This window comes from Callospermophilus lateralis, chromosome 12 (assembly GCF_048772815.1).
Source record: "Callospermophilus lateralis isolate mCalLat2 chromosome 12, mCalLat2.hap1, whole genome shotgun sequence".
Taxonomy (NCBI): Eukaryota; Metazoa; Chordata; class Mammalia; order Rodentia; family Sciuridae; genus Callospermophilus; species Callospermophilus lateralis.
In genome coordinates this window covers 101095267-101114754 of record NC_135316.1, presented here as the reverse complement: position 1 = coordinate 101114754, position 19488 = coordinate 101095267, and the positions used below count along the sequence as shown (strand labels likewise).

The following is a 19488-nucleotide window of genomic DNA, read 5'->3' as shown; positions in this document are numbered from 1 at the left end:
AGCTGCAGAAGCCCTCCTCCTTATGATGAGAGAGAAGGTATGACATGAATGAAAACAGACTAAGGTAACTACAGGTGTCCCTCAGTACCACGGAGGACTGTTCCACGCTCTCCCCACCACAATACCAGGATCTGAGGATGCCCAGGTCCCTTCTGTGCCATGCAGTGGTGCTGGCATGTTGCCGAGCACATGCCTCCCTACACTCTACATCAGACTCCTGCCCTGTGATACGTGAATGACCTGCACAACAGAAAACTGTCCAGCAGGAAATGCCAAACACAACAAAAGAAACACGGATATTGAGAGTTTTGCAGATTAACTCAGATCACAAGATGGAGAGTCTCTCTTCTCACCAGAAAAAATAAATGACTTTTCCTGGGATGGGGGGACTCCCACATCCAGTTTCTGCATTTCCCCCTTGGCAGCTTTCAGCTGCAAGTCATGTGCGGAATGTTTGGGAATCTAGTCACCCAGGGCTCTACCACTGCCTCACCAGAAACAGGGTTATAATTTATATTGGTAAAGACAATGTCACAATGTTCAAAACTTACATGAAATCCATAGATCTGACAGTACCATTTTCAATCACCAAGTTTTTGTCTCATGAAAAGCTAAGTCAATACTGATTCATTAAATACAATGCTTAAGGCACTTCTCTTTACACTGAATATAATCCAAGTGTAAACAACACTGATTTTTTTTTATCGCATGTATATCCAAAAAAATGATAATTACATTTCATCCTAGAACTGTCATAAAATGTTTGGTTGGAGGACGGGTACTATAAAGATAACAGAAATACAGTTTCTCACCTTTACTACCCCATCAAAGCCAGGGATTGTGTTAACCTTTGCTTTCTTGGCTAATAATTTGCTTTCAATCTTGTCACCCATGGCTTGAATAGCATGTGTGTCAGGTCCAATGAAAATAACATCTTCTGCTGCCTGCGGAGAAAAACAAGTTGAAATTTATAACAGAAACATTACATCGCATGATAAGGAGTCATAATTTTATTTTTTTAAAACCATACATGTTTGCATAATTACATATTATAACTGTAATTATTATATTTATATATCAAACTGAAAAGTAAACCTCTGCACCAACACATTAAAATATACAATGCTGTATTGCTTATAGTACATGTGTACATAGACATATTGAACAAATTCAGGTCATAGAAGATCTGAAAATAATGCAGCAACTTGACAGCAAGAGTATTCTTTGGAAAAGCAACCTCTATAACAAGATATTTTTATACAATACCCTGCACCCAATCAAAACAGTAAGTTCACCTTTAAATTGCCTTGTAAACATTTGTATCCTCAATATCCTGCAGCCCAGAACTTCATACAAAACACCCACACATACTGAATGCCAACTCTGTGCCAGGTTTTGAGCTACATGTCAGGGGATAACATGGATGAAGACTACAGGATATTAGCAAATACATGGATATAACTGATTCTAATCAAGATCCCAGTCTTGTGGTTGTACAGGATATGGAGCTTCACTGACAACTATTAGGTTTTCTCCACTACCCAGAAGTCCCAACAGACAGCAAACACTAGAATAAGACAGATCGGTCTGCAGAACTCCAATACAGACTATAGGAACCCAAATACCTACAATCATTAGTATTCCAAATGGCAAATTTAGGGGAAGAAACTTCTTTAGCCACAAAAGATGCTCATAAAGTACCTCTCCATCAAATGTTTGAATCTAGTTTTAGCAGAACCTATTGTCATAAAAAAAAAAAAATCTTATACAAAATCATAAAAATATAAAACACATGAAAAGTGGAGCTGTTGTACCTGAGAAGAGTTGGCAGACCCACCACCACTCCCTGCAAACCAGGTCTCCATCTTTATAAGCCATCCATTATGGACTAGGGCAGTAATCATACTCATTTCTCTTTATCCCAAACCTGCCACTCACTAAATGCTATGGAAGGCAAGAGGGGACAATCATGCTTCAACACCAATTGTCTTTCCATATTCTCATTTTACCCGCTAAGACAGAAAAACTTCATTATAAACGCTGTTTTAAAAACCACTATGCTAGGCAGATGTAATCAAGCAATCAGAATACCCACACAGATGGAAGAGACAATGTAAATGAGAACATCCAAAATACATTATGATTATAGAGTAAAACTTCTGATTAACAGGAGCCTGACGACCTGGACCACTGATTAACCAGATTTGTCTCGTGTATTCTAATTTGAGGAAAATTGCTCACCCCAAAATGCAAAATTGTCCAGAAAAATGCTCACATCAAGTATTTAGTGACTATTCTTTGTCCCATCCAACACAAAGGAAAAATAGCCACTAGTGTGGTGGGTGACTATTCAAACAAAGGTTCCAAAGAACTAGCTCCTTCTTATCCATGTATGGAGGACTCCCGAGGTTGGCCCTCAAATGCAATTCAAGCAAAATAAGAAAGCAACATCCTAGTATCCCAACTTCCATAATTGTGTGACCAAAAAAAAAAAAAAGGAAGAATGAGATCATGGTAAGAAAATACTGATGAAGCATGCCTCAAAAGTTAATACAATACACATTCTGTTAAAACATACCTGTTAAAAACCTGTGAATAGGGCTGGGGATATAGCTCAATATATAGCCTCACACCCACAAAGCCTTGAGTTCAATCCCCTGCACCACCAAATGGGAAAAAAAAAAAAAAAAAACCTGTGAATATACACACTTTATCTTCCATCACTGTCAATTTAAAGGACTAGAAGAAATGATCAATCCATAGAAATGACCATGCCTAGCACCCCAATTGTGGTCTCCAAATACCATTCAAATAAACTAACATGAAAAAGAGAAACAAACAAACCAAGGCATCCTGAAACAATAAAGCTGTTTTAGAATAAAAGGAAATAATTACTATAAGAGTCAAAGTTGTGGGGACATTCATAGAGAGAAGTTGGAGGTGAAGATTGAGAGGAGTGGGCTGGGGTGTAGCCCAGTGGTAAAGCACTTGACAAGCATGCATGAGGCCCTGGGTTCCATCCTCAGCACTGCAAAGAGAACAAAGAAAGAAAGAGACTGGGATGGGTCACATGGGCAGGCTTTCCGGGATCAGATCAATGGTTTACATCTGGATGACAACTGGACGCTTACTTATTTGCCCTATAATACTTCATAAGATCAGGCGTTCCGACCTACTGGTCGGAAGAAAGAAATTGCCAAGAAAGAAATTGCCCCATGCCATAAGGTTGCTGGAATCACAGACAGCTGGGTCTGGACTTTCTAAGCACCCGAAACAGGTACCTCAGGCCACCTGTGCTAGGAGTATAGCGACGGGCTCTACAGAGGGCTGCCCAAGCAGTGACAGAGGAGAAATGGATGAATGGGAGGCCTGGTCCTGCTTTCCTTTCCTACCTCCAGTGGATTCGCTGGTGGTCAGCCATGCTATACTGCATGAATGCCACAAGCTGTATTTCATTATGCCTTTGGTAATAGCATATTACACTGTGCTGTAAATGTGGCAGACACAACCTGCAAACAGATTTCTTATTAAATGTAAATAGTTTTTGTTTCCAACAAGGCAACTACTGGTCCTTCAATGTAATATTACTTAACCTTTGGGTGCTTTCTTTAAACAACTGAAAAACAAATGAACAATTCATTTTAACACCAGTAAGGAATTTTAGGCACATTAACACCTGAGCTCCTAAGAGTTGCTATGTAAGAAAGGGCAGGCTTGTCCTCCAGCTTAGGAAATGCATACTGAAATCTATGTTGGTCTTTCTTTTTTTGTAATGGACCTTTATTTATTTATTTATATGCAGTGCTAAGGGTCAAACCCAGTGCCTCACACATGCCAGGCAAGCGCTATACCACTGAGCCACAACCCCAGCCCTCTATGTTGGTTTTTAACGTAAACTCAGTGTACTTTAAAAAATAATCATGGGGTCGGGGGGGGGGGAGAACATTTAAACAGAGAAGGGAGGCACATTCCTACTGCAATATTTATGGTCATGAAAAAAATACCAGTCCGGTGGGTAAGGAAAAGCTCCACCACCACTACTACAGAGTATCCTGAGCCCAGCACTGAGACAACGCAGGTTGGAGAAGGCCAGAGTGTGAATCCCAGTTGATCCTCCCCAACACTGAATGGCAGCACCCTCTAAGAGCAGAGCAACCTGAAGCAGGGTGCCCTCAGCCAGCACAAAACCTATCTTCTTCCACTGTTGGTCAACTCATGATAAACTAAGAACCCAATTTATATCCTAGGGATGTAGCTCATTGGCACAGAATTCGCCTTGATCCCCAGAACCATGAAAAAAAAAATTGTGATTCATTAGGATAAGAACATACAGCTGGTGCTCAGTACGCCTATAATTTCAGTGGCACGAGAGGCTGAGGCAGGAGGATCACCAGTTCAAAGCCAGCCTCAGCAAAAGTGAGGTGCTAAGCAACTCAGTGAAACCCTGTCTCTAAATAAAATACAAAATAGGGCTAAGAATGTGGCTCAGTGATCAAGTGCGCCTGAGTTCAGTCCCCAGTCCCCCCCCATCCCCCCAAAAAGGATAAGAACATACAGGAAGCTGATGGTTGTGAGACACAGGTAGCAAAAGAAGGCAAAGCATCTATAGTAAGCTTCTAGATAAAAATATAAATCAATACAGTATTTTACGTTGTTTAGCATGCTAAGTACAAGTTCAACTGAAATCTACAAACTGTACTTAATTTCTGGTACACTGTGTATTCTGCGACTTAGTTTAACCAAAGGAACCTGTGTCTTTGCTTCAATATTGCTAGGATCTGGATTTCATTTGGCCTGGTATATATTCTGTATTAAATGTCTACTTGGCACGGTGCATTCAGGCTGCAATATTACTTCCAGATGACGGCTATGTACAGTGTTTAGTTAAGGACAGAGAATAGTAGGAACTTTCTCAACTTTATTGGCAGAAGTCAGGTTTTCTAGTTAGGTAAATTTTAAGGAATACAGTTAAATCTAAAACCTTGTTTTTCACACATAGGTGGGAAGTGAGCATAAGGGCATAGGACACTTTTTAATATTTGGCAATGGAATAACTTCCATTTCTATTTTTCAAAAAAATGTTGAATTTCTCTTATGAAATGTTTTGAAGTTTCCAAACTACTTGAGAAATGGCAAACAAGAAGTTCTTGGTACTTGTTACTTTAATAAAACCATCTAAGGCTGAAGTGTAGCTCAATAATAGGCTACTGGCCCAACATGCCAGAGGCTCTGGGTTCTAGCCCAATGCAACACAAAAAAAGAAAACCCATTTAAACAAAGTGCAAACCTCTGGATATTTTTGTACTTTTTAGGTAAACTTTAAACTTTTGGGAAAAATATTTTTAAAAATTCATATTAGTATGTTTCATATTAATTTTGGAAATGTTCAATTCTTAGAAGACTCAGATTTCAGTCTGTTGATGTTTGCCATTTCTTTTATGCATATCTGATTTTCTCCTTTTTATTTCCCTATAATCGGCACTGATATCTACTTCCCTAGTCTCATTGATTGTAAAGAAGAAAGAGGACTGGGCATTTATGCTTCAATATTCTATGCTCTTTGTGCAGATCAGGATACTAAAAAGAGATGAGCTAACGTAAACATGAGTGGGCCCTTAACCTTTCTTCTCCTGGGGACAGTAAATGCAATAACATTTCCAGCTGAAAGATTGGTTCCAAGTCCCTACTGTTTAAGAATGCAAATGAAGTATTCTGTCTTCTGCCTGGAGGTGTTCCGTGAGAAAGCAGAAAGAGGTTTCTAGGATTAGTTCCACACATCTCCTTTATCATGTAAAATGCTAGCTAGACTCTTGCACTAGCAAGAATTAAAAAAAAGCAATACAGAAGATACCCAGAGAAAACTCACTAACTTGTTTAGCAGTGACACTGAGAAAATGGGAGTTAACAAAAATACCAGTCTTTGGAATAATTTTTGTCTCTCTCTTTTAAAGACATAATATTAGAACATTATGAAAAAGGCATTGCAAAAAGTTTGTAATCAGTTAAATGACACTAAAGTTCCTTAAATGAAATTACTAAATATCATTCTGCTATCTAGCATTTTCAGAAAGTTACATTTATGTTTGCTTTATAATCACAATAATTTTTTAATTAAAAATACAAATTTGACAGTTTTTCTTTTAGATGTGGCTTTTAAGAGGATGAGGGAAGATGGCTTCATGCCAAGTTTGGCAGGTATTGGTAAGAACCTCCTTATACAAAATGATCTTAGGAATCACTTGTTTTTTGAAGTTGTAATTTCTTCCTTTTATACCTCTTATATAATCCTCTCATTTTATATCCCTACAGTTTGGATATTAAAAATAAACTGTTTTCATAGCTCCCTGATTCAATTCTTTTTGTTGCTTCAAGAATACTGAAATTAACTTTTACTTTTTGGTTACAAAATAATATCTTTCTAGTTTAATTTTGCAAAATATGTTGCACTAACTATGAATTTATATGAGCAATTTTATAGTTAAAGCAGAGAAAAATGGGGGTCTGATAGCAATTCAAACAGCAAGAAGATGTAGATGTCCGGCTTCTCACTGTCTGTTAACAGACAGAGCTGCCTGCACTTAAGAATGGGAAGCTTGGTGGCTCAGTGGTAGAGCTGCTTGCCTGGCATGTGTGAGGTTCAATCCTCAGCACTGCATATAAATAAATTTAAAAGAAGATCTATTGACAACTAAAAAAAAAATTCTTTAAAGAATGGGAAGCTGGGATGCTAGGGACAGGCAAGAAACCTTTTATTTAGTTAGGATCACATATCAAATTGAATTTTACAACTTAGGATATTCTCCAAATCATGTGGGGTTGTAGCTCAATGGCAGAGTGCTTGTCTAACATGTGTGAGGCCTTGGGTTTGATCCCCAGCACAAAAAAATAAAGGAAATAAATAAAGTTGAATTGTGTGGTTCTTCTATTTCTTTTACATTTACTACAGTCAATGTTCCTCCCTATTTTCTGTACTATGTCTCCTTTCTTTGAATCAAGGTCAGCTTGGTTTTCGATTGACGTATATTTGCAATTAAAGGTAATGTGAGATTTTACATACCATGTATTTCTAGAATATAGCGGGTGGGAAATAAGGACTGGAGGAAGTGCTCCGCCTACATGTGGGACGTCCCATTCTGTCAGCACACTTAAGTTGCGGGGCTCTGGTATGGCCTACAGTATGAAGCTTATTTCAAAAACTGAACAGAACACTAAAATAGGAGATGGCATGATTTCTATCTAATTGCCTTGAGTGAATGCTTACTAGTTCCTCACTCTTCTCTAAATCCTGTCACTTTTATACCTTTTTTGTAGTCACTTTCAATGACACAAGAAAGTCAAAGTGGCATAAAGGCGTAGTGGAATGATAAAAGTTAAGATTAATCTGTGGATGGGAATCATTGTTTTTAAGATAAAGGAAGTTTTGAAAAAGGAATATAATGCTGCTAATAACAACCACAATACTCATTTACTAAGCATTACTTGTAAGGAATTACATTAGGGCTTTACCCTAAAAACCATTTTCTATAGATTAATATTTCAGACATCAGAGTCTAGTTTGTTTACACAGCTGTAAAATCTTCAATTTATTCTAGAATTATCTCTTACTTCTGCATGACATTTCATACCTATAAAAAAGTGTCTTTTATATAATTTCTTCCTCAAAAATGGGGGGAGGTCTAAGAAACCAGTAAAACATAAATGATATTTCTACTTAACATGTCAGTAAAATGAGGATCTGTGAGATGACATAAACTGCCCATGTCACCAGACTGGTAAAACGGCAGCGAAAAACTATGACCCAAACCGTAACACTGCCACTTTCTCCACCATCTCACCTGCCTGGAGGCAGGTTCAGGTGGCCAGTACTTAGGTAACAAGTCAAGGGCCACAGGTTGATTTCTGGGAAGCAACCACACATCAGGTTGATTGGTAACTGTCTGACTGGTAACCCTTCTCACTCAGAAAAGGGCTGGTTTGGACAGACCTGGGTTTTGCACAGAGTTTATAGTCTAGAAAAGCAAACAATACGCACACCCAACAATAAAAATCACACAGGGGGAGAGGTCAGCCAATGCACCAACAGAGGTAAAAATCAGATACAGTGAAGGAGTCCAAGAGGGGAATTAAAGAAGGCACTTGTACAAAGGGCAGCCTTTAGGGGGTAGGGGTGGGGAGACCAGGAGAGACTGAAAAGGGGCAGGGGAAACGAGTTAGACATGCAGGAAAGCAGCTCTCTTGCTGACTTTAAAATGTTCTTTGATCATTAGAGAATGATGACAAGGCCACACTCAGCTGGTGCTCATCCACAAGGGTCTCTTCCCTATTCCTTCAGTCCTGTTACAACCAGACCCCAGTTTTATACTACTTCTGTGTCTGTTGAGTGCTGGAAGTCATCATGCGCTCATTCAGCAAATGGCTGCCAAGTACCTGCTAGTTTCAGGTCTGTGTGGGCCAAGTTGGGGATTCCCTGACAGAGAATTAACAAAGTAACCAGGAAGACAAAGTAGAACAAGCAATAAAATCACAATAAAGCACCCCGGAGGTGCAGAATACTTTGGGGAGCTAGTAGTGGTAACTGGAATAACAGGGGGATGCAAACTTTGTGAGCAAACTTAACGGAGGTTCCTGCAAAATACACACACACACACACACAGAGTGTTACAATTCAACATGGTCAGATGACCTAAGACTTCCATCCTTCTCAAAAATTCCAAGCAGTGCCATCCTACATCCTAACCTTCTAGTTAAATAAGACTTGAGAATGTAATCGTGTCCCTTCATTCAAGTCAAGCCTTGTGAGTGATGTGGGTAAAACTAGCACCATATCAACTAACAGGAAGCATAAACATTAATCTTAGCAAAAGTCTTAAAATGTTTTGCCACCCTTTGGGTGCATGTCATGACCACCTCTCACCTAGCCTTCTGAAGGCTGACACCAACTCCCCCACACCACCTCCCATACCACTAGACTTAAAATTCTTGGGCAGAGTTTTAAATTATACTCATGTGTAAAAGACAGTAATTAGAGGCAGTAGGTTAAAGGATAAGAGCAGGGACTGTGGCACCTCCTGAATTTCAGTTCTATCCTATCCCACCTAGTTGGCCACAGATGAGTGACAACCACTCTGTGCCTCAATTTCTTTATCTGTGAGCAATACATGAATCAACATGGGAAATAATTAGTACAGAAGTTACCTGAAGATTAGGACTTCAGTACTACTTAAGCATGAAGGAATTCAAGAGTCACAATTGTACACCTGTTGGCTGGTAAGGACTCCCCACCTTCCTGAGTATAGATTTTTTTCATTATCTGGGAGCCTAAGGCCTGAGAGTGGTACTGCTGTTGCCTCTTCAGTCATGACTAAACCAGGTCCATTCTGAAGGGAAAAAGCTATGCCTTCCTCTACCCAAAACTCAGCTTGCCTACATCCTTGTGCTCACTATGTGGCTAAAGCAGAGGCAAGAGGCCTCCCCAAAAGACACTGTTCTCAGAGTCAACATTAAAAGTGTCCACCATCATACACAACCATTTATCCTATCACAGTGAGAAGAGGCACAGATGGTGCTGGAAAACAGACAGAAATCAAGCTTTCATGAACACCAGCTTGGAGAATGAAGGCTCTTCAGACAATGGAAAGCCTCTGAGAAAGTCTGAAGGATTTAGGAAAGATCAGCTGGCCACAGGTGGCTCCATGGGAAGACGAAAATGAAGCGCTCACTGGACCAGGTGAGGCAGGTAAAGAACAAATTCATAAGGAATATAACCGTAGGGGGAATGGAGTAGAGAGAAGAGGTGAGGAACGAGGCAGTGGTGCAAAAGGCATTCTGCAGTTGAGAATGCTTTGCTTTCAAATGCTCGATTTGGACAGTGCATTTACTGCACCTGACAAGGCTCGGACTCTGTTTTTGTAATGCTACTTAATTACATATAGACTTGAAAAGTCCTGTCAGATCTGGGGCTTCTATAGTCCACACCAGAAGTTGAATAAAGGGACTATAAGAAATCAGCGTAATACATGAACAGTCACAAGGATGAAAGCATGAGCAGGGGGCAGCATGCCACTCAGCCCGCCCCTTACCAACCGGACAACAGTGCTCCATCATAGGATGCACATGGTCTGTGGACTTTCCAACTACTGTAAGAGGAGCCTAGATTCTAGTTAAAACCTGCCGAGAAATCCAGGTCCACATGTCACAAAATGACATTCACACAAAACCCACTCTTTCCTCCTCTCTGTTAACCAATAACAAAGCCTTCAGGACAATCAGGCCTTTCCAACATGGCTGTCCTGGTGAGCGCAGAGTTTCAAATTAACAACATGTACATTGCTCTCTAGCTTTGTGGTGAAAAGACAGTACAGAAATTATCTTAGGCTGTAAAGATAAAAATTTATGGATTTAAAATAAAAATGATACAGAATTACAAAACAATAAAAAATTATAATCATTGCTGGCACAACTAAATGACCAAAATATATCTGTAAATAATTGCTTTAAGCATACCATTTATAAATTTACAAATAAAAATAGAAAAACTTCCTTTAAAATAATTTAAATCTCTATTGCAACGACTCTGAATGATGTCCTAGGTCACCCTGAGACCACATACACTATATTACCCCCACTTTGTGGTCAGCCTCATGAAAATGAATGAGCTAACAATAGCACTATTTTCCTGCCTCTGCCTGAAAACCCAGTGCTTCCCACATTTCTTCGCTTTAGAGAAGTCCTTTTTCCCAAGTTAATCTCAACCTGTGAAGTCAGAATTTTGATTCTTTCTTACAGTGCTTTATCTCTTTCTCTAATTTTTTTAATTAAAGAAAACAACATCTAATCCACAAACTCAAAAATTAACAAACAGATATGAATTTATTAAACATCCACAGAATAGGTTTTTGTTTTGTTTTGTTTTTTTGGTACCAGGAATTGAACTCAGGGGCACTCAACCACTGAGCCACATCTCCAGCCCTATGTTATATTTTATTTAGAGACAGGGTCTCACTGAGTTGCTTAGTACCTTGATTTTGCTGAGGCTGGCTTTGAATTTGCAATCCTCCTACCTCAGCCTCCTGAGCCACTGGGATTACAGGAGGTGTTTTTAAACTTGTTTCTACACCAACTTTGCAATCATCAGCTTCCAAATCTTACATTAGAAGAGCTATATTTAGGTTAGGGGAGTGAAATCCTTGCCTCTAAAGTATAATTCAAATACTTTGGGAAAACCAGAAATTTTAGAAATATAACCTAATACTAATGTCCACATAACCTACTAGATTTTACATGTTTTATCATGTGATTTTCAATTATCTCAGAAAATTTTAAGTTCTGAAAATAATTCCTCAAAACACTTCTGAGTTCACTTTCTCCATTCTCAACTGGCATGTACTAAAGAGAATGAAAATCTAATATTATTAAATATAATTATTTGGCTATGTACATTTAAACTACAGAACACATTCTCAGGTTTCCTCCATACTAACTATTTTGTATTTTCCATTTCACTGCATACTCCCCATCTGACAGCAAAAAAAGGTGTACCATGTTTTTTTTTAAATTCACATAGTCTTATGGTTTTATATGAGCTATTCCCCAAAAGCTCCTATGTTAATGAAGAAATGTTTGGAGGTAAAATGACTAGACTGGGAGAGCTGTGACCTGATCAGTCCATCTCATTTGAATGGACTAGCTGGTGGTAACTGTAGGCAGGTGGGGAGTGGCTGGAGGAGGTGGGTCACTGGGGGCCTGCCCCAAAGGGGGCATCTTCCCTGCAGCTCCTGCCCTTTCTCTGTCTGCTTCGGGGCCAACAGGAACAGAGCAGCAATCCTCTGGCAGGCCCTTCAGCCACAATGTTCGGCCTTACCTTGGAACCAGAGCAATGGAGTTGGCCAGCCATGGATTAAATCTCTGAAACTGTGAGCTCAAAATACACTTTTCCACCTCTAAGGTGTTCTTATCAGTATTTCATCACACCAACAAAAATGTGACTCACACATATGGTCACCCAATGTCTCTTTCTAGTGATCATAAATAAATACGTGCTTATGACAAGGATGGCAAAATGTTTATTAAACTAAATATATTTGTACAGATAAATAGCTATTTCAAACATCAGGACAAAATAGTTTATATTCAACTAAAAGTCATACTCTACCTTTAGTCTCCTTAATGAACATTTTTACTAATGGGTAAAGTTAAACCAACATATTGATTGCCTAATTTAATGATGCACAATAGCTGAGAAAGAATCACAAAATGCTAATTCAAAGCTGTCTGAACTAGACAAAATAAGACTGAAACTGAAGAGAAAACTGAATATTTAAGAATCAAAACTCACATAACAAATATAATGAAAAAGTTTAGTACTTCTAAGCAGAAAACTAATAAACATATTGAAAGAAATAAAACTAAAATCAATGGAGAAACACTATGTTCTTGGATTGGAACACTCAGTAACATAATGATATCATTTCTCCCTTAGTTGACTTATAGTTTCAATGAAGTTCCAATCAAAATGTCATAAGTTGGGCTGGGGTTATGGCTCAGTGGTAGAGCGCTTGCCCAGCACATGTGAGGCACTGGGTTTGATTCTCAGCACCACATAAAAATAAATATATAAAATAAAGGTATTGGGCTGGGGTTGTGGCTCAGCAGTAGAGCGCTTGCCTCACATGTGCGAGACCCTGGTTTCGATCCTTAGCACCACATAAAAATAAATGAATAAAATAAAGGTATTGTGTCCATCCACAACTAAAAACATATATATTTTTAAATAAATAAATAAATAAATAAAACGTCAACAGGTTTTCTTCATTAACGTTGATAAGCTGATACTAAACAAAATGGTCCATGAATTCCCAAAACATTCTGAAATAGAGAAAGAGACTTGCTATAAAATCTTATTATAAATTTGACAGTGCAATAGTGAAATAGAGACAAATAGACCAATGGGATAGAGAGCACAAAACAGACTCATTCATATATGGGCACATGGACTATTTTTAAAGTACACTCTAGAACTGTGGGGAAAAAAAAAGTCATCTTTTAAATAAGTAGCTCTGGGACAACTGAATGTCCATATGGAAAAAGAATGAAACTTGCTCCTTAACTGAAGAGCACACCCCTCACCCCTCACCCCCACCCCCCAAAAACCCTATCTACCCAGGTCCACTTATGAAAGCCAAAACAATAAGACTTTTTAAAAGATAACATAGCACTAACCTAACAACCAGAGACATGAAAAATTGTGCTCAATATGTGTAATGTGAATTGAAATTCATTCTGCTGTCATGTATAACAAATTAGAATAAATAAATTTTTTAAATGAAAAAAAATGAGCCAGCACCTCCCAAAGAAAAATAAAACTGCTAAAGTCATAACCTCAAAAAAAACCAAAAAGCCAAGAACAGAATTGTAACTCAATTCTACCTGAGTTCCATCTCCTTTTGGTTCCAGGTTAATTTATTAAAATATTTATGAATGAAAAATGGACCTAATTTGCAAATTTACACTTCCATGACATGAAGAGATGTGGGACTGAAGAAAACACGAGGCACATAGTTATGGAGTTGCATGCAGGGACACTAATGACAGCAGAATGGAGACCACCCAGGCCAGGGTTTTTTTCATGGTTTCTTCTGGGCTTCCTCCTCTAGCACTGTGATTTTTTTCTTTTCTTTGCTGGGCCCTGTCCTACACAGACACAGTCAGCCAAGCTAATGCTCTGGACATTTAACAAACAGAATTCCCTTTCCACATGGTCTTCAATACATGGGCAAAAACAGTGATGACCCCTGGCGTGGTGGCACACCCAGGAGGCTGAGGCAGGAAGATCTAGAGTTCAAAGCCAGCCTCAATAACTTAGGCCCTAAGTAATTCAGTGAGATCCTGTCTCTAAATAAATACAAAAAAGAGCTGGGGATGTGGCTCAATGGTTGAATGCCCCTGAGTTCAATCCCCACTACCAAAAAAAAAAAAAAGAGAGAGAGAGAGAGAGAGAGAGAGAGAGGAAAACAACTGAAAGTAAATTCTCCAGGAAAACTGAGATGAGTTCACTGCCAGAGCCAGCTTGCTTTCCTTTATGGGAAAAGTGTAACTAATAGCAACAGCTCCCAGGTTAGCAAAGTCCAAAGGTCGTGGTTACCTTAGTAACTCTGCAGTCAGTAGTCAGGTAGCTGCCACCTTGGTGATCTCCCACAACCCCCGATGGTGTTCCTCCTGACTACAGTCACCACTGACAAACTGCCACTGTGAAATTACAAAACCAACAATTTCACAAACAAGCCAGCAGAAAAATGTTGACAAAAGGGTGAGTCTCCATCTTTAATTCAAGAATTTGAATGATCAGTTAAGCTCTATAATTTCTCAACCATCCAAACAGAAGGAGGTGAAATTCAATGATAAAGACACAGAAACTGCCTCACCAAAGCTCGTCAATGTAACTAAAACACCATTTGCTTTCCAAATATATCTTAGAGTGGTGTGTTCAAACTACTGGTATCAACCCATTAGTGAATTGTAAACTCAACCTAATGGATCATGACCAGGGTGTATTTTCAATTAAATGAAGTGGAATAAGATGAATGTCAGATGAAAAAAAAAATGACAAAAAAAGCACTCACCTAAAAGAAAAAGCCTGATACACTTTAGAACATTGAAAAGAGAATTTGTTCATGGAAATGAAGACTGTGAAGGCCACAGGGTGGGGAAAGACATCTGTACCACAGGATCAACCAAGCAACTTCAGAATGTAGGAGAAAAAAGAGAAAAGTCAGTAGAAAACAGTCAAGACCAGTCGTCCCTGGTGGAGCTTAAAAGAAAAAAAGTCAGGAGCTATTAGGGGGAAAATGCTAAAAAAAACTATACAGAGCTGGGCACGGGGGTGCACGAAAAAAGGACTGGGATGTAACTGGGTGGTGAAGCACACCTGCATTCAGCACCTAGTACCAAAAACCAAGAACCATACCGAGATACCACTCCGGACTTTCTTAGGGATGTGACACCTGGGCAGTAGGTTACACACAGCACTCAGTTGGCTTTACACTCTACTGTAGTTGTCTAGAGATCCCTAGTTCCATTTATTTGTTTGTTTATACATACATACATATATACCAAGGCTTAACCACTAAGCCACATGCCCAGCTCTTTTTTGGCAAATATCCAACAGAGAGACACACCAAGAGATTGGTGAAGATGAGAATGTGTTGGAAGAAGCATAGTTTGTAACAAACAGAAAACAACCCAATGTCTATCAAGAGTGGACTAGATAAGCTAATTATAGTAAATCCCAAGAGAATATTACTATAAAAAAATAGATGAATAGATGAATATTTGAATGAAACCCACAAATATAATATTAAGTGAAAGAAGCTATGGGGGCGGAAAGCATATGATTCTAAATAAAATTCAAAAAATAAGCAGTGGGCACAGTGGCCCATGTGTGAAGTTCCATTTTGGGAGACTGAGGCAGAAGGATTTCTGATCCCGGGAGTTCCAGACCAGTCTGACCAACACGGTGAGACCCCACCTTAAAAAAATAAACAGGCAAAACTAAACCACAGTTATAGGAAGCATATTAAGGCTGCAAAATTGGAAAAAGAAAAAAAGGAAATGATCTCCATAAAAGTCAGATAGTGGTTGCCCTGAGATGGGAGCAGGGGCAGAGGTTATTTTTAAGGAACAAAGGACTTCTAGGTGCTGAGATTTATCCTTTTGTCCCAGGTAATATGCAGGTGTTCATAATAATTTGTTAAGCTGTACACTTATATTTTGTGTATTTTTTCAGTATACATATTCTATTTCACCATAGAAACTATAGGTAAATATTCTAAATAGTTCTCCTGTTAACTGGAAAGATCTTCTAACCATTAAGGGTGAGACAGAAAGGCCTTATATCAGGTATTCATAAACCACAGCTCCTGGGCCAACTTCAGCCACCTCTTAGGGTCTTACTCTGATGAAACAGGAAGCTATTCCAGGCATTTTATTGTCTGGTTTTCAGCAGAGGCATGCTGATACCAGACCTATGTGGACAGGTCATTTTGCCGACAGTCGGAGAATACCCTGGAGGCAGGTAAGGACAGAGACCAAAGAGAGCCCAACTCCATGATACAAGTGAAAGAGGTGGTGGAAATCAACTGTAGGACTGGAGGTGGGAAGCAGTGGTTGGATTCTAGGTTTGTCGTGAAGGTGAAGCCAAGGTTAGTTAAATGTGGCCTATCAGCAAAAGTGATGACAAATTCCTTGCAGTTTACTGAACTGAGGAACACAGCAGGAACAGCAAGCCTTGTACACATTGATCCCATGAAGCATTTGCAATGTTCATGAGTTTTTGGAAAAGCTTGAAGGTATACACTGATTCAAACCCGGCACCCACAGTCCTTTGCCATCTGAGTTTACCTTTACATCATACGTGACAGTCCATCAAAACCCACTCCTCCACAGCAAAAGGAAGGGTTTCTTCTGCCTCACCCACATCACTGCCCACACTGCCCACCCCTCCTGGAGCATCCTGTCCACTCTGTGTGTCCCTTCTCAACTCTGTCATCCCCTCTACCCAACTGCCCCCCTTCTCCAATGACCAGTTCAAATGCCACCTCAGGACAAAGAATTCTAAAAACATCTCCCCATCAAAACAGACATGTCAGCAGACTTCCTCATTTGGCGACTCTCCTCAGTGAAACTGTCTCATCTGCCCCGTAAACCTCCTCAGGGTAGGGAGCCAGCTTCACCAGTGTGTTCTCCAGGATCTGCCACTTCACCAAACAAATTCGGCAAAGTTCTCAGGGCTTTCCTGCTCAACGAGCCATGAGTCCCTCCTAGGCTGTGTGTTTGATAATTGATGATAACCACAATTAAACTTAGCTTCACAGGAGCCCAGGACTTTATGACAAGAAGAATTTCCTAGGAAGGAAACCAACACCTATACAAATACAATCAAGCAGCTCTTTCTTACTAATCCTCTCTCCCTGTCTCCCTCCCCCTCCCTCCCTCCCTCCCTCTCTCCTCTCTCTCTCTCTCTCTCTCTCTCTCTCTCTCTCTCTCTCTCTCTCTCTCTCTCGACCCTACACACACACACACACACACACACACGCGCGCGCGCGCCCTCATCTGAAGTCTGACTATCTTCTCTTCAGCCGTACCCACTCCCAGCAGTAGATTCTGCACACCCTCATGCAATGCTTACTCTAGACTGTGCTAGTGCAGTGGCTGTGCTGTCCCAGAATCATGTATTATGAGGCACACTCTGGGGAGAGGTAACCAGCTCACAATGTTCCTGCACTATCGTTTACCCAACAGCAGAAGCCCCTCTGCTGCAGCCCTTTTGGATGACAGGACCCTGTTCCCTGGACACAGATGACTATGGCAGAAGGCAGCTGAACCAAACTAGAAGGACTGAGTCCCAACGCTAGAAATGAGGAATGAGGACAGAGAGAAAGAGACTTTCCCCCTTTCAGGGTAACATGGAAGCTCAGGCACTACAGAGCCAGCGTGCTCCACAGGGTCCCCGAGAGCCAGCAAGCAGAGGAGGAAACTAGAGAGGCATAAATTCAGTCCAGTAAGTCATGAGAGCTGGCCAGTCTCAGTTTCCAGCACTTTCTTCAAGCTTGGCTGTCACTGTTGGATTCTCGAGGTACCCATGTGTCCTGCTTGCCCAGCAACATCATTAAAGGCAACTCACCGTCCTGACATTGGTCCACAAAAAAGAAGTGTTAACATTTTTAGGCCCTGAAATTCTAAAACCTTAAACTAAATATTAGTAACCGAGTATTCTTTCACTCCCAGACCCAGTACAAAGTGAGAGTTATAATAGGGATAAAAAAATCTAATACCCACAAAAACGTTTCCTGCAAAGGCAAGTTCTGTACCCCATTTTGTTTTTCAACTAAATTCCTCAGTGTCCATCACAATGGGTTAGGAAACTGTTCAATACATATCTATCAAAGAACAAAATGCTGTCATGAAACACCCCCACTTTTCCTCTAAATACAATATCAGCACTTTTTTTTTTTTTTTTTTTTTTTGGTACTGGGGATTGAACTCAGTGACACTCAACCACTGAGCCACATTCCCAGCCCTATTTCATATTTTATTTATAAACAGGGTCTCAATGAGTTGCTTAGTGCTCACTTTTGCTGAGGCTAGATTTGAACTCACAATCCTCCTGCCTCAGCTTCCTGAGCTGCTGGGATTACAGGCGTGTGCCACCATGCCCAGCTCCTACCAACACTTTCAGACAGAAATTCTAAAAATATATCTCCCAATTCTAGACTTCTCTGCCATTCTCAATGAACTACCTTATTCTGTATGTCGGCTTTGTTGCGTGGCCACAATAGGCTGCCTGAAGCAACCAAGCAACCAAGCCCTCTCATTCACAAAAGGAGGCAAGAAGGAGGAGGATGAGTAAGAGCACCTGACTTCCAATGCCTCTTTCTCAGGTATGAGAAAGTTCCTTTCCCGGAAATGCCAAACAAGCTTCTCCAGCATGTTTCATTGGTCCAAACTGGCTTAATCCAAATCACCTGTCAGAGAAGATAAGGTGATCATGACTGGCTTCAACAAATCACCTGTGGTGGAAAGGATGTTGGAAAAGTAAACTGTCCACAGGAAGGTGGCCCAGTGTGTGTGTGCAAACATGAGCCCATATAAAAGTCTGATCATATGCAAATATTCCTTCAAGCATATTTATGCTACACTTTAACAACAGAGAAGGTTAAAGAAGCAGATGAAGCCAGGTATGGTGGTGCACACCTGTAATCTCAGTGACTCTGGAGGCTAAGGCCGTAGTCTAGTCCCAGCAACTCAGCGAACACTTGTCTCAAAATTTACAAAGATAAAAAGGGTTGGGGAAGAGGGAGAGCACCCAGGGGCTCCATCCCCAGTGCTGCCCAAAAGAAAGCATATTAGTAATTAACCGGGGGAAAGATGCCAGAGGACCAGAACTCAGAGCAGCTACCTTACACTGGATACCGCAAGATCCCTCGGGCTTCCACATCCACCCCTAAGTCTTCTTAGGATGGAAGGGTCAAAGGTTTCCAGGAGTTGTCTTTCTGGGGTGTTTTTCAAGACTGTGTCATCTAAGCCACTGTGGAAAGAAGAATCTTGGATCTTGGTATTGATCCTGGTAGGCCAGGATGAGGTTTACTGAAAAGTTGATGACCTGCAAAGTATAAATTAGAAGATAGCTTTGTTTCCACAGAGAGATGGGATCCTGATCCCGAGAATAGTAAATGAAAAGTTACAGAATGTGGACACATAGGTGGATGCACATGAGAGTTTAATTACTTCTAAGGCACTGCTTCTTATCATGTTTTGTAAACAGCTATAATTTTTCCTACTCCTATATCCTAACGGTTTTTAATCACATAATTCTTGAGTCTGATGTGCACTACTGTGGTAGTAATAGCAGCGCATCACGTCAGGCTGAAGCTGGAGCTCAGTGGTAGAGCACTTGCCTCAAACGTATGAGGCGTCAATCCCCATCAATGCCCC

At 40.2% G+C, this 19488-nt stretch overlaps 1 protein-coding gene across 2 annotated transcripts in view; it reads right to left on the bottom strand.

The window, feature by feature from the left end:
* Pcca (propionyl-CoA carboxylase subunit alpha) overlaps positions 1-19488 on the bottom strand; it is a 360840-nt gene that overhangs the window by 245036 nt on the left and 96316 nt on the right. For both annotated transcript variants that reach the window (XM_076871993.1, XM_076871994.1), the window contains exon 7: positions 813-944. In XM_076871993.1, the coding sequence (XP_076728108.1) occupies positions 813-944 (132 nt within the window). The remainder of the gene's footprint in view (positions 1-812; positions 945-19488) is intronic.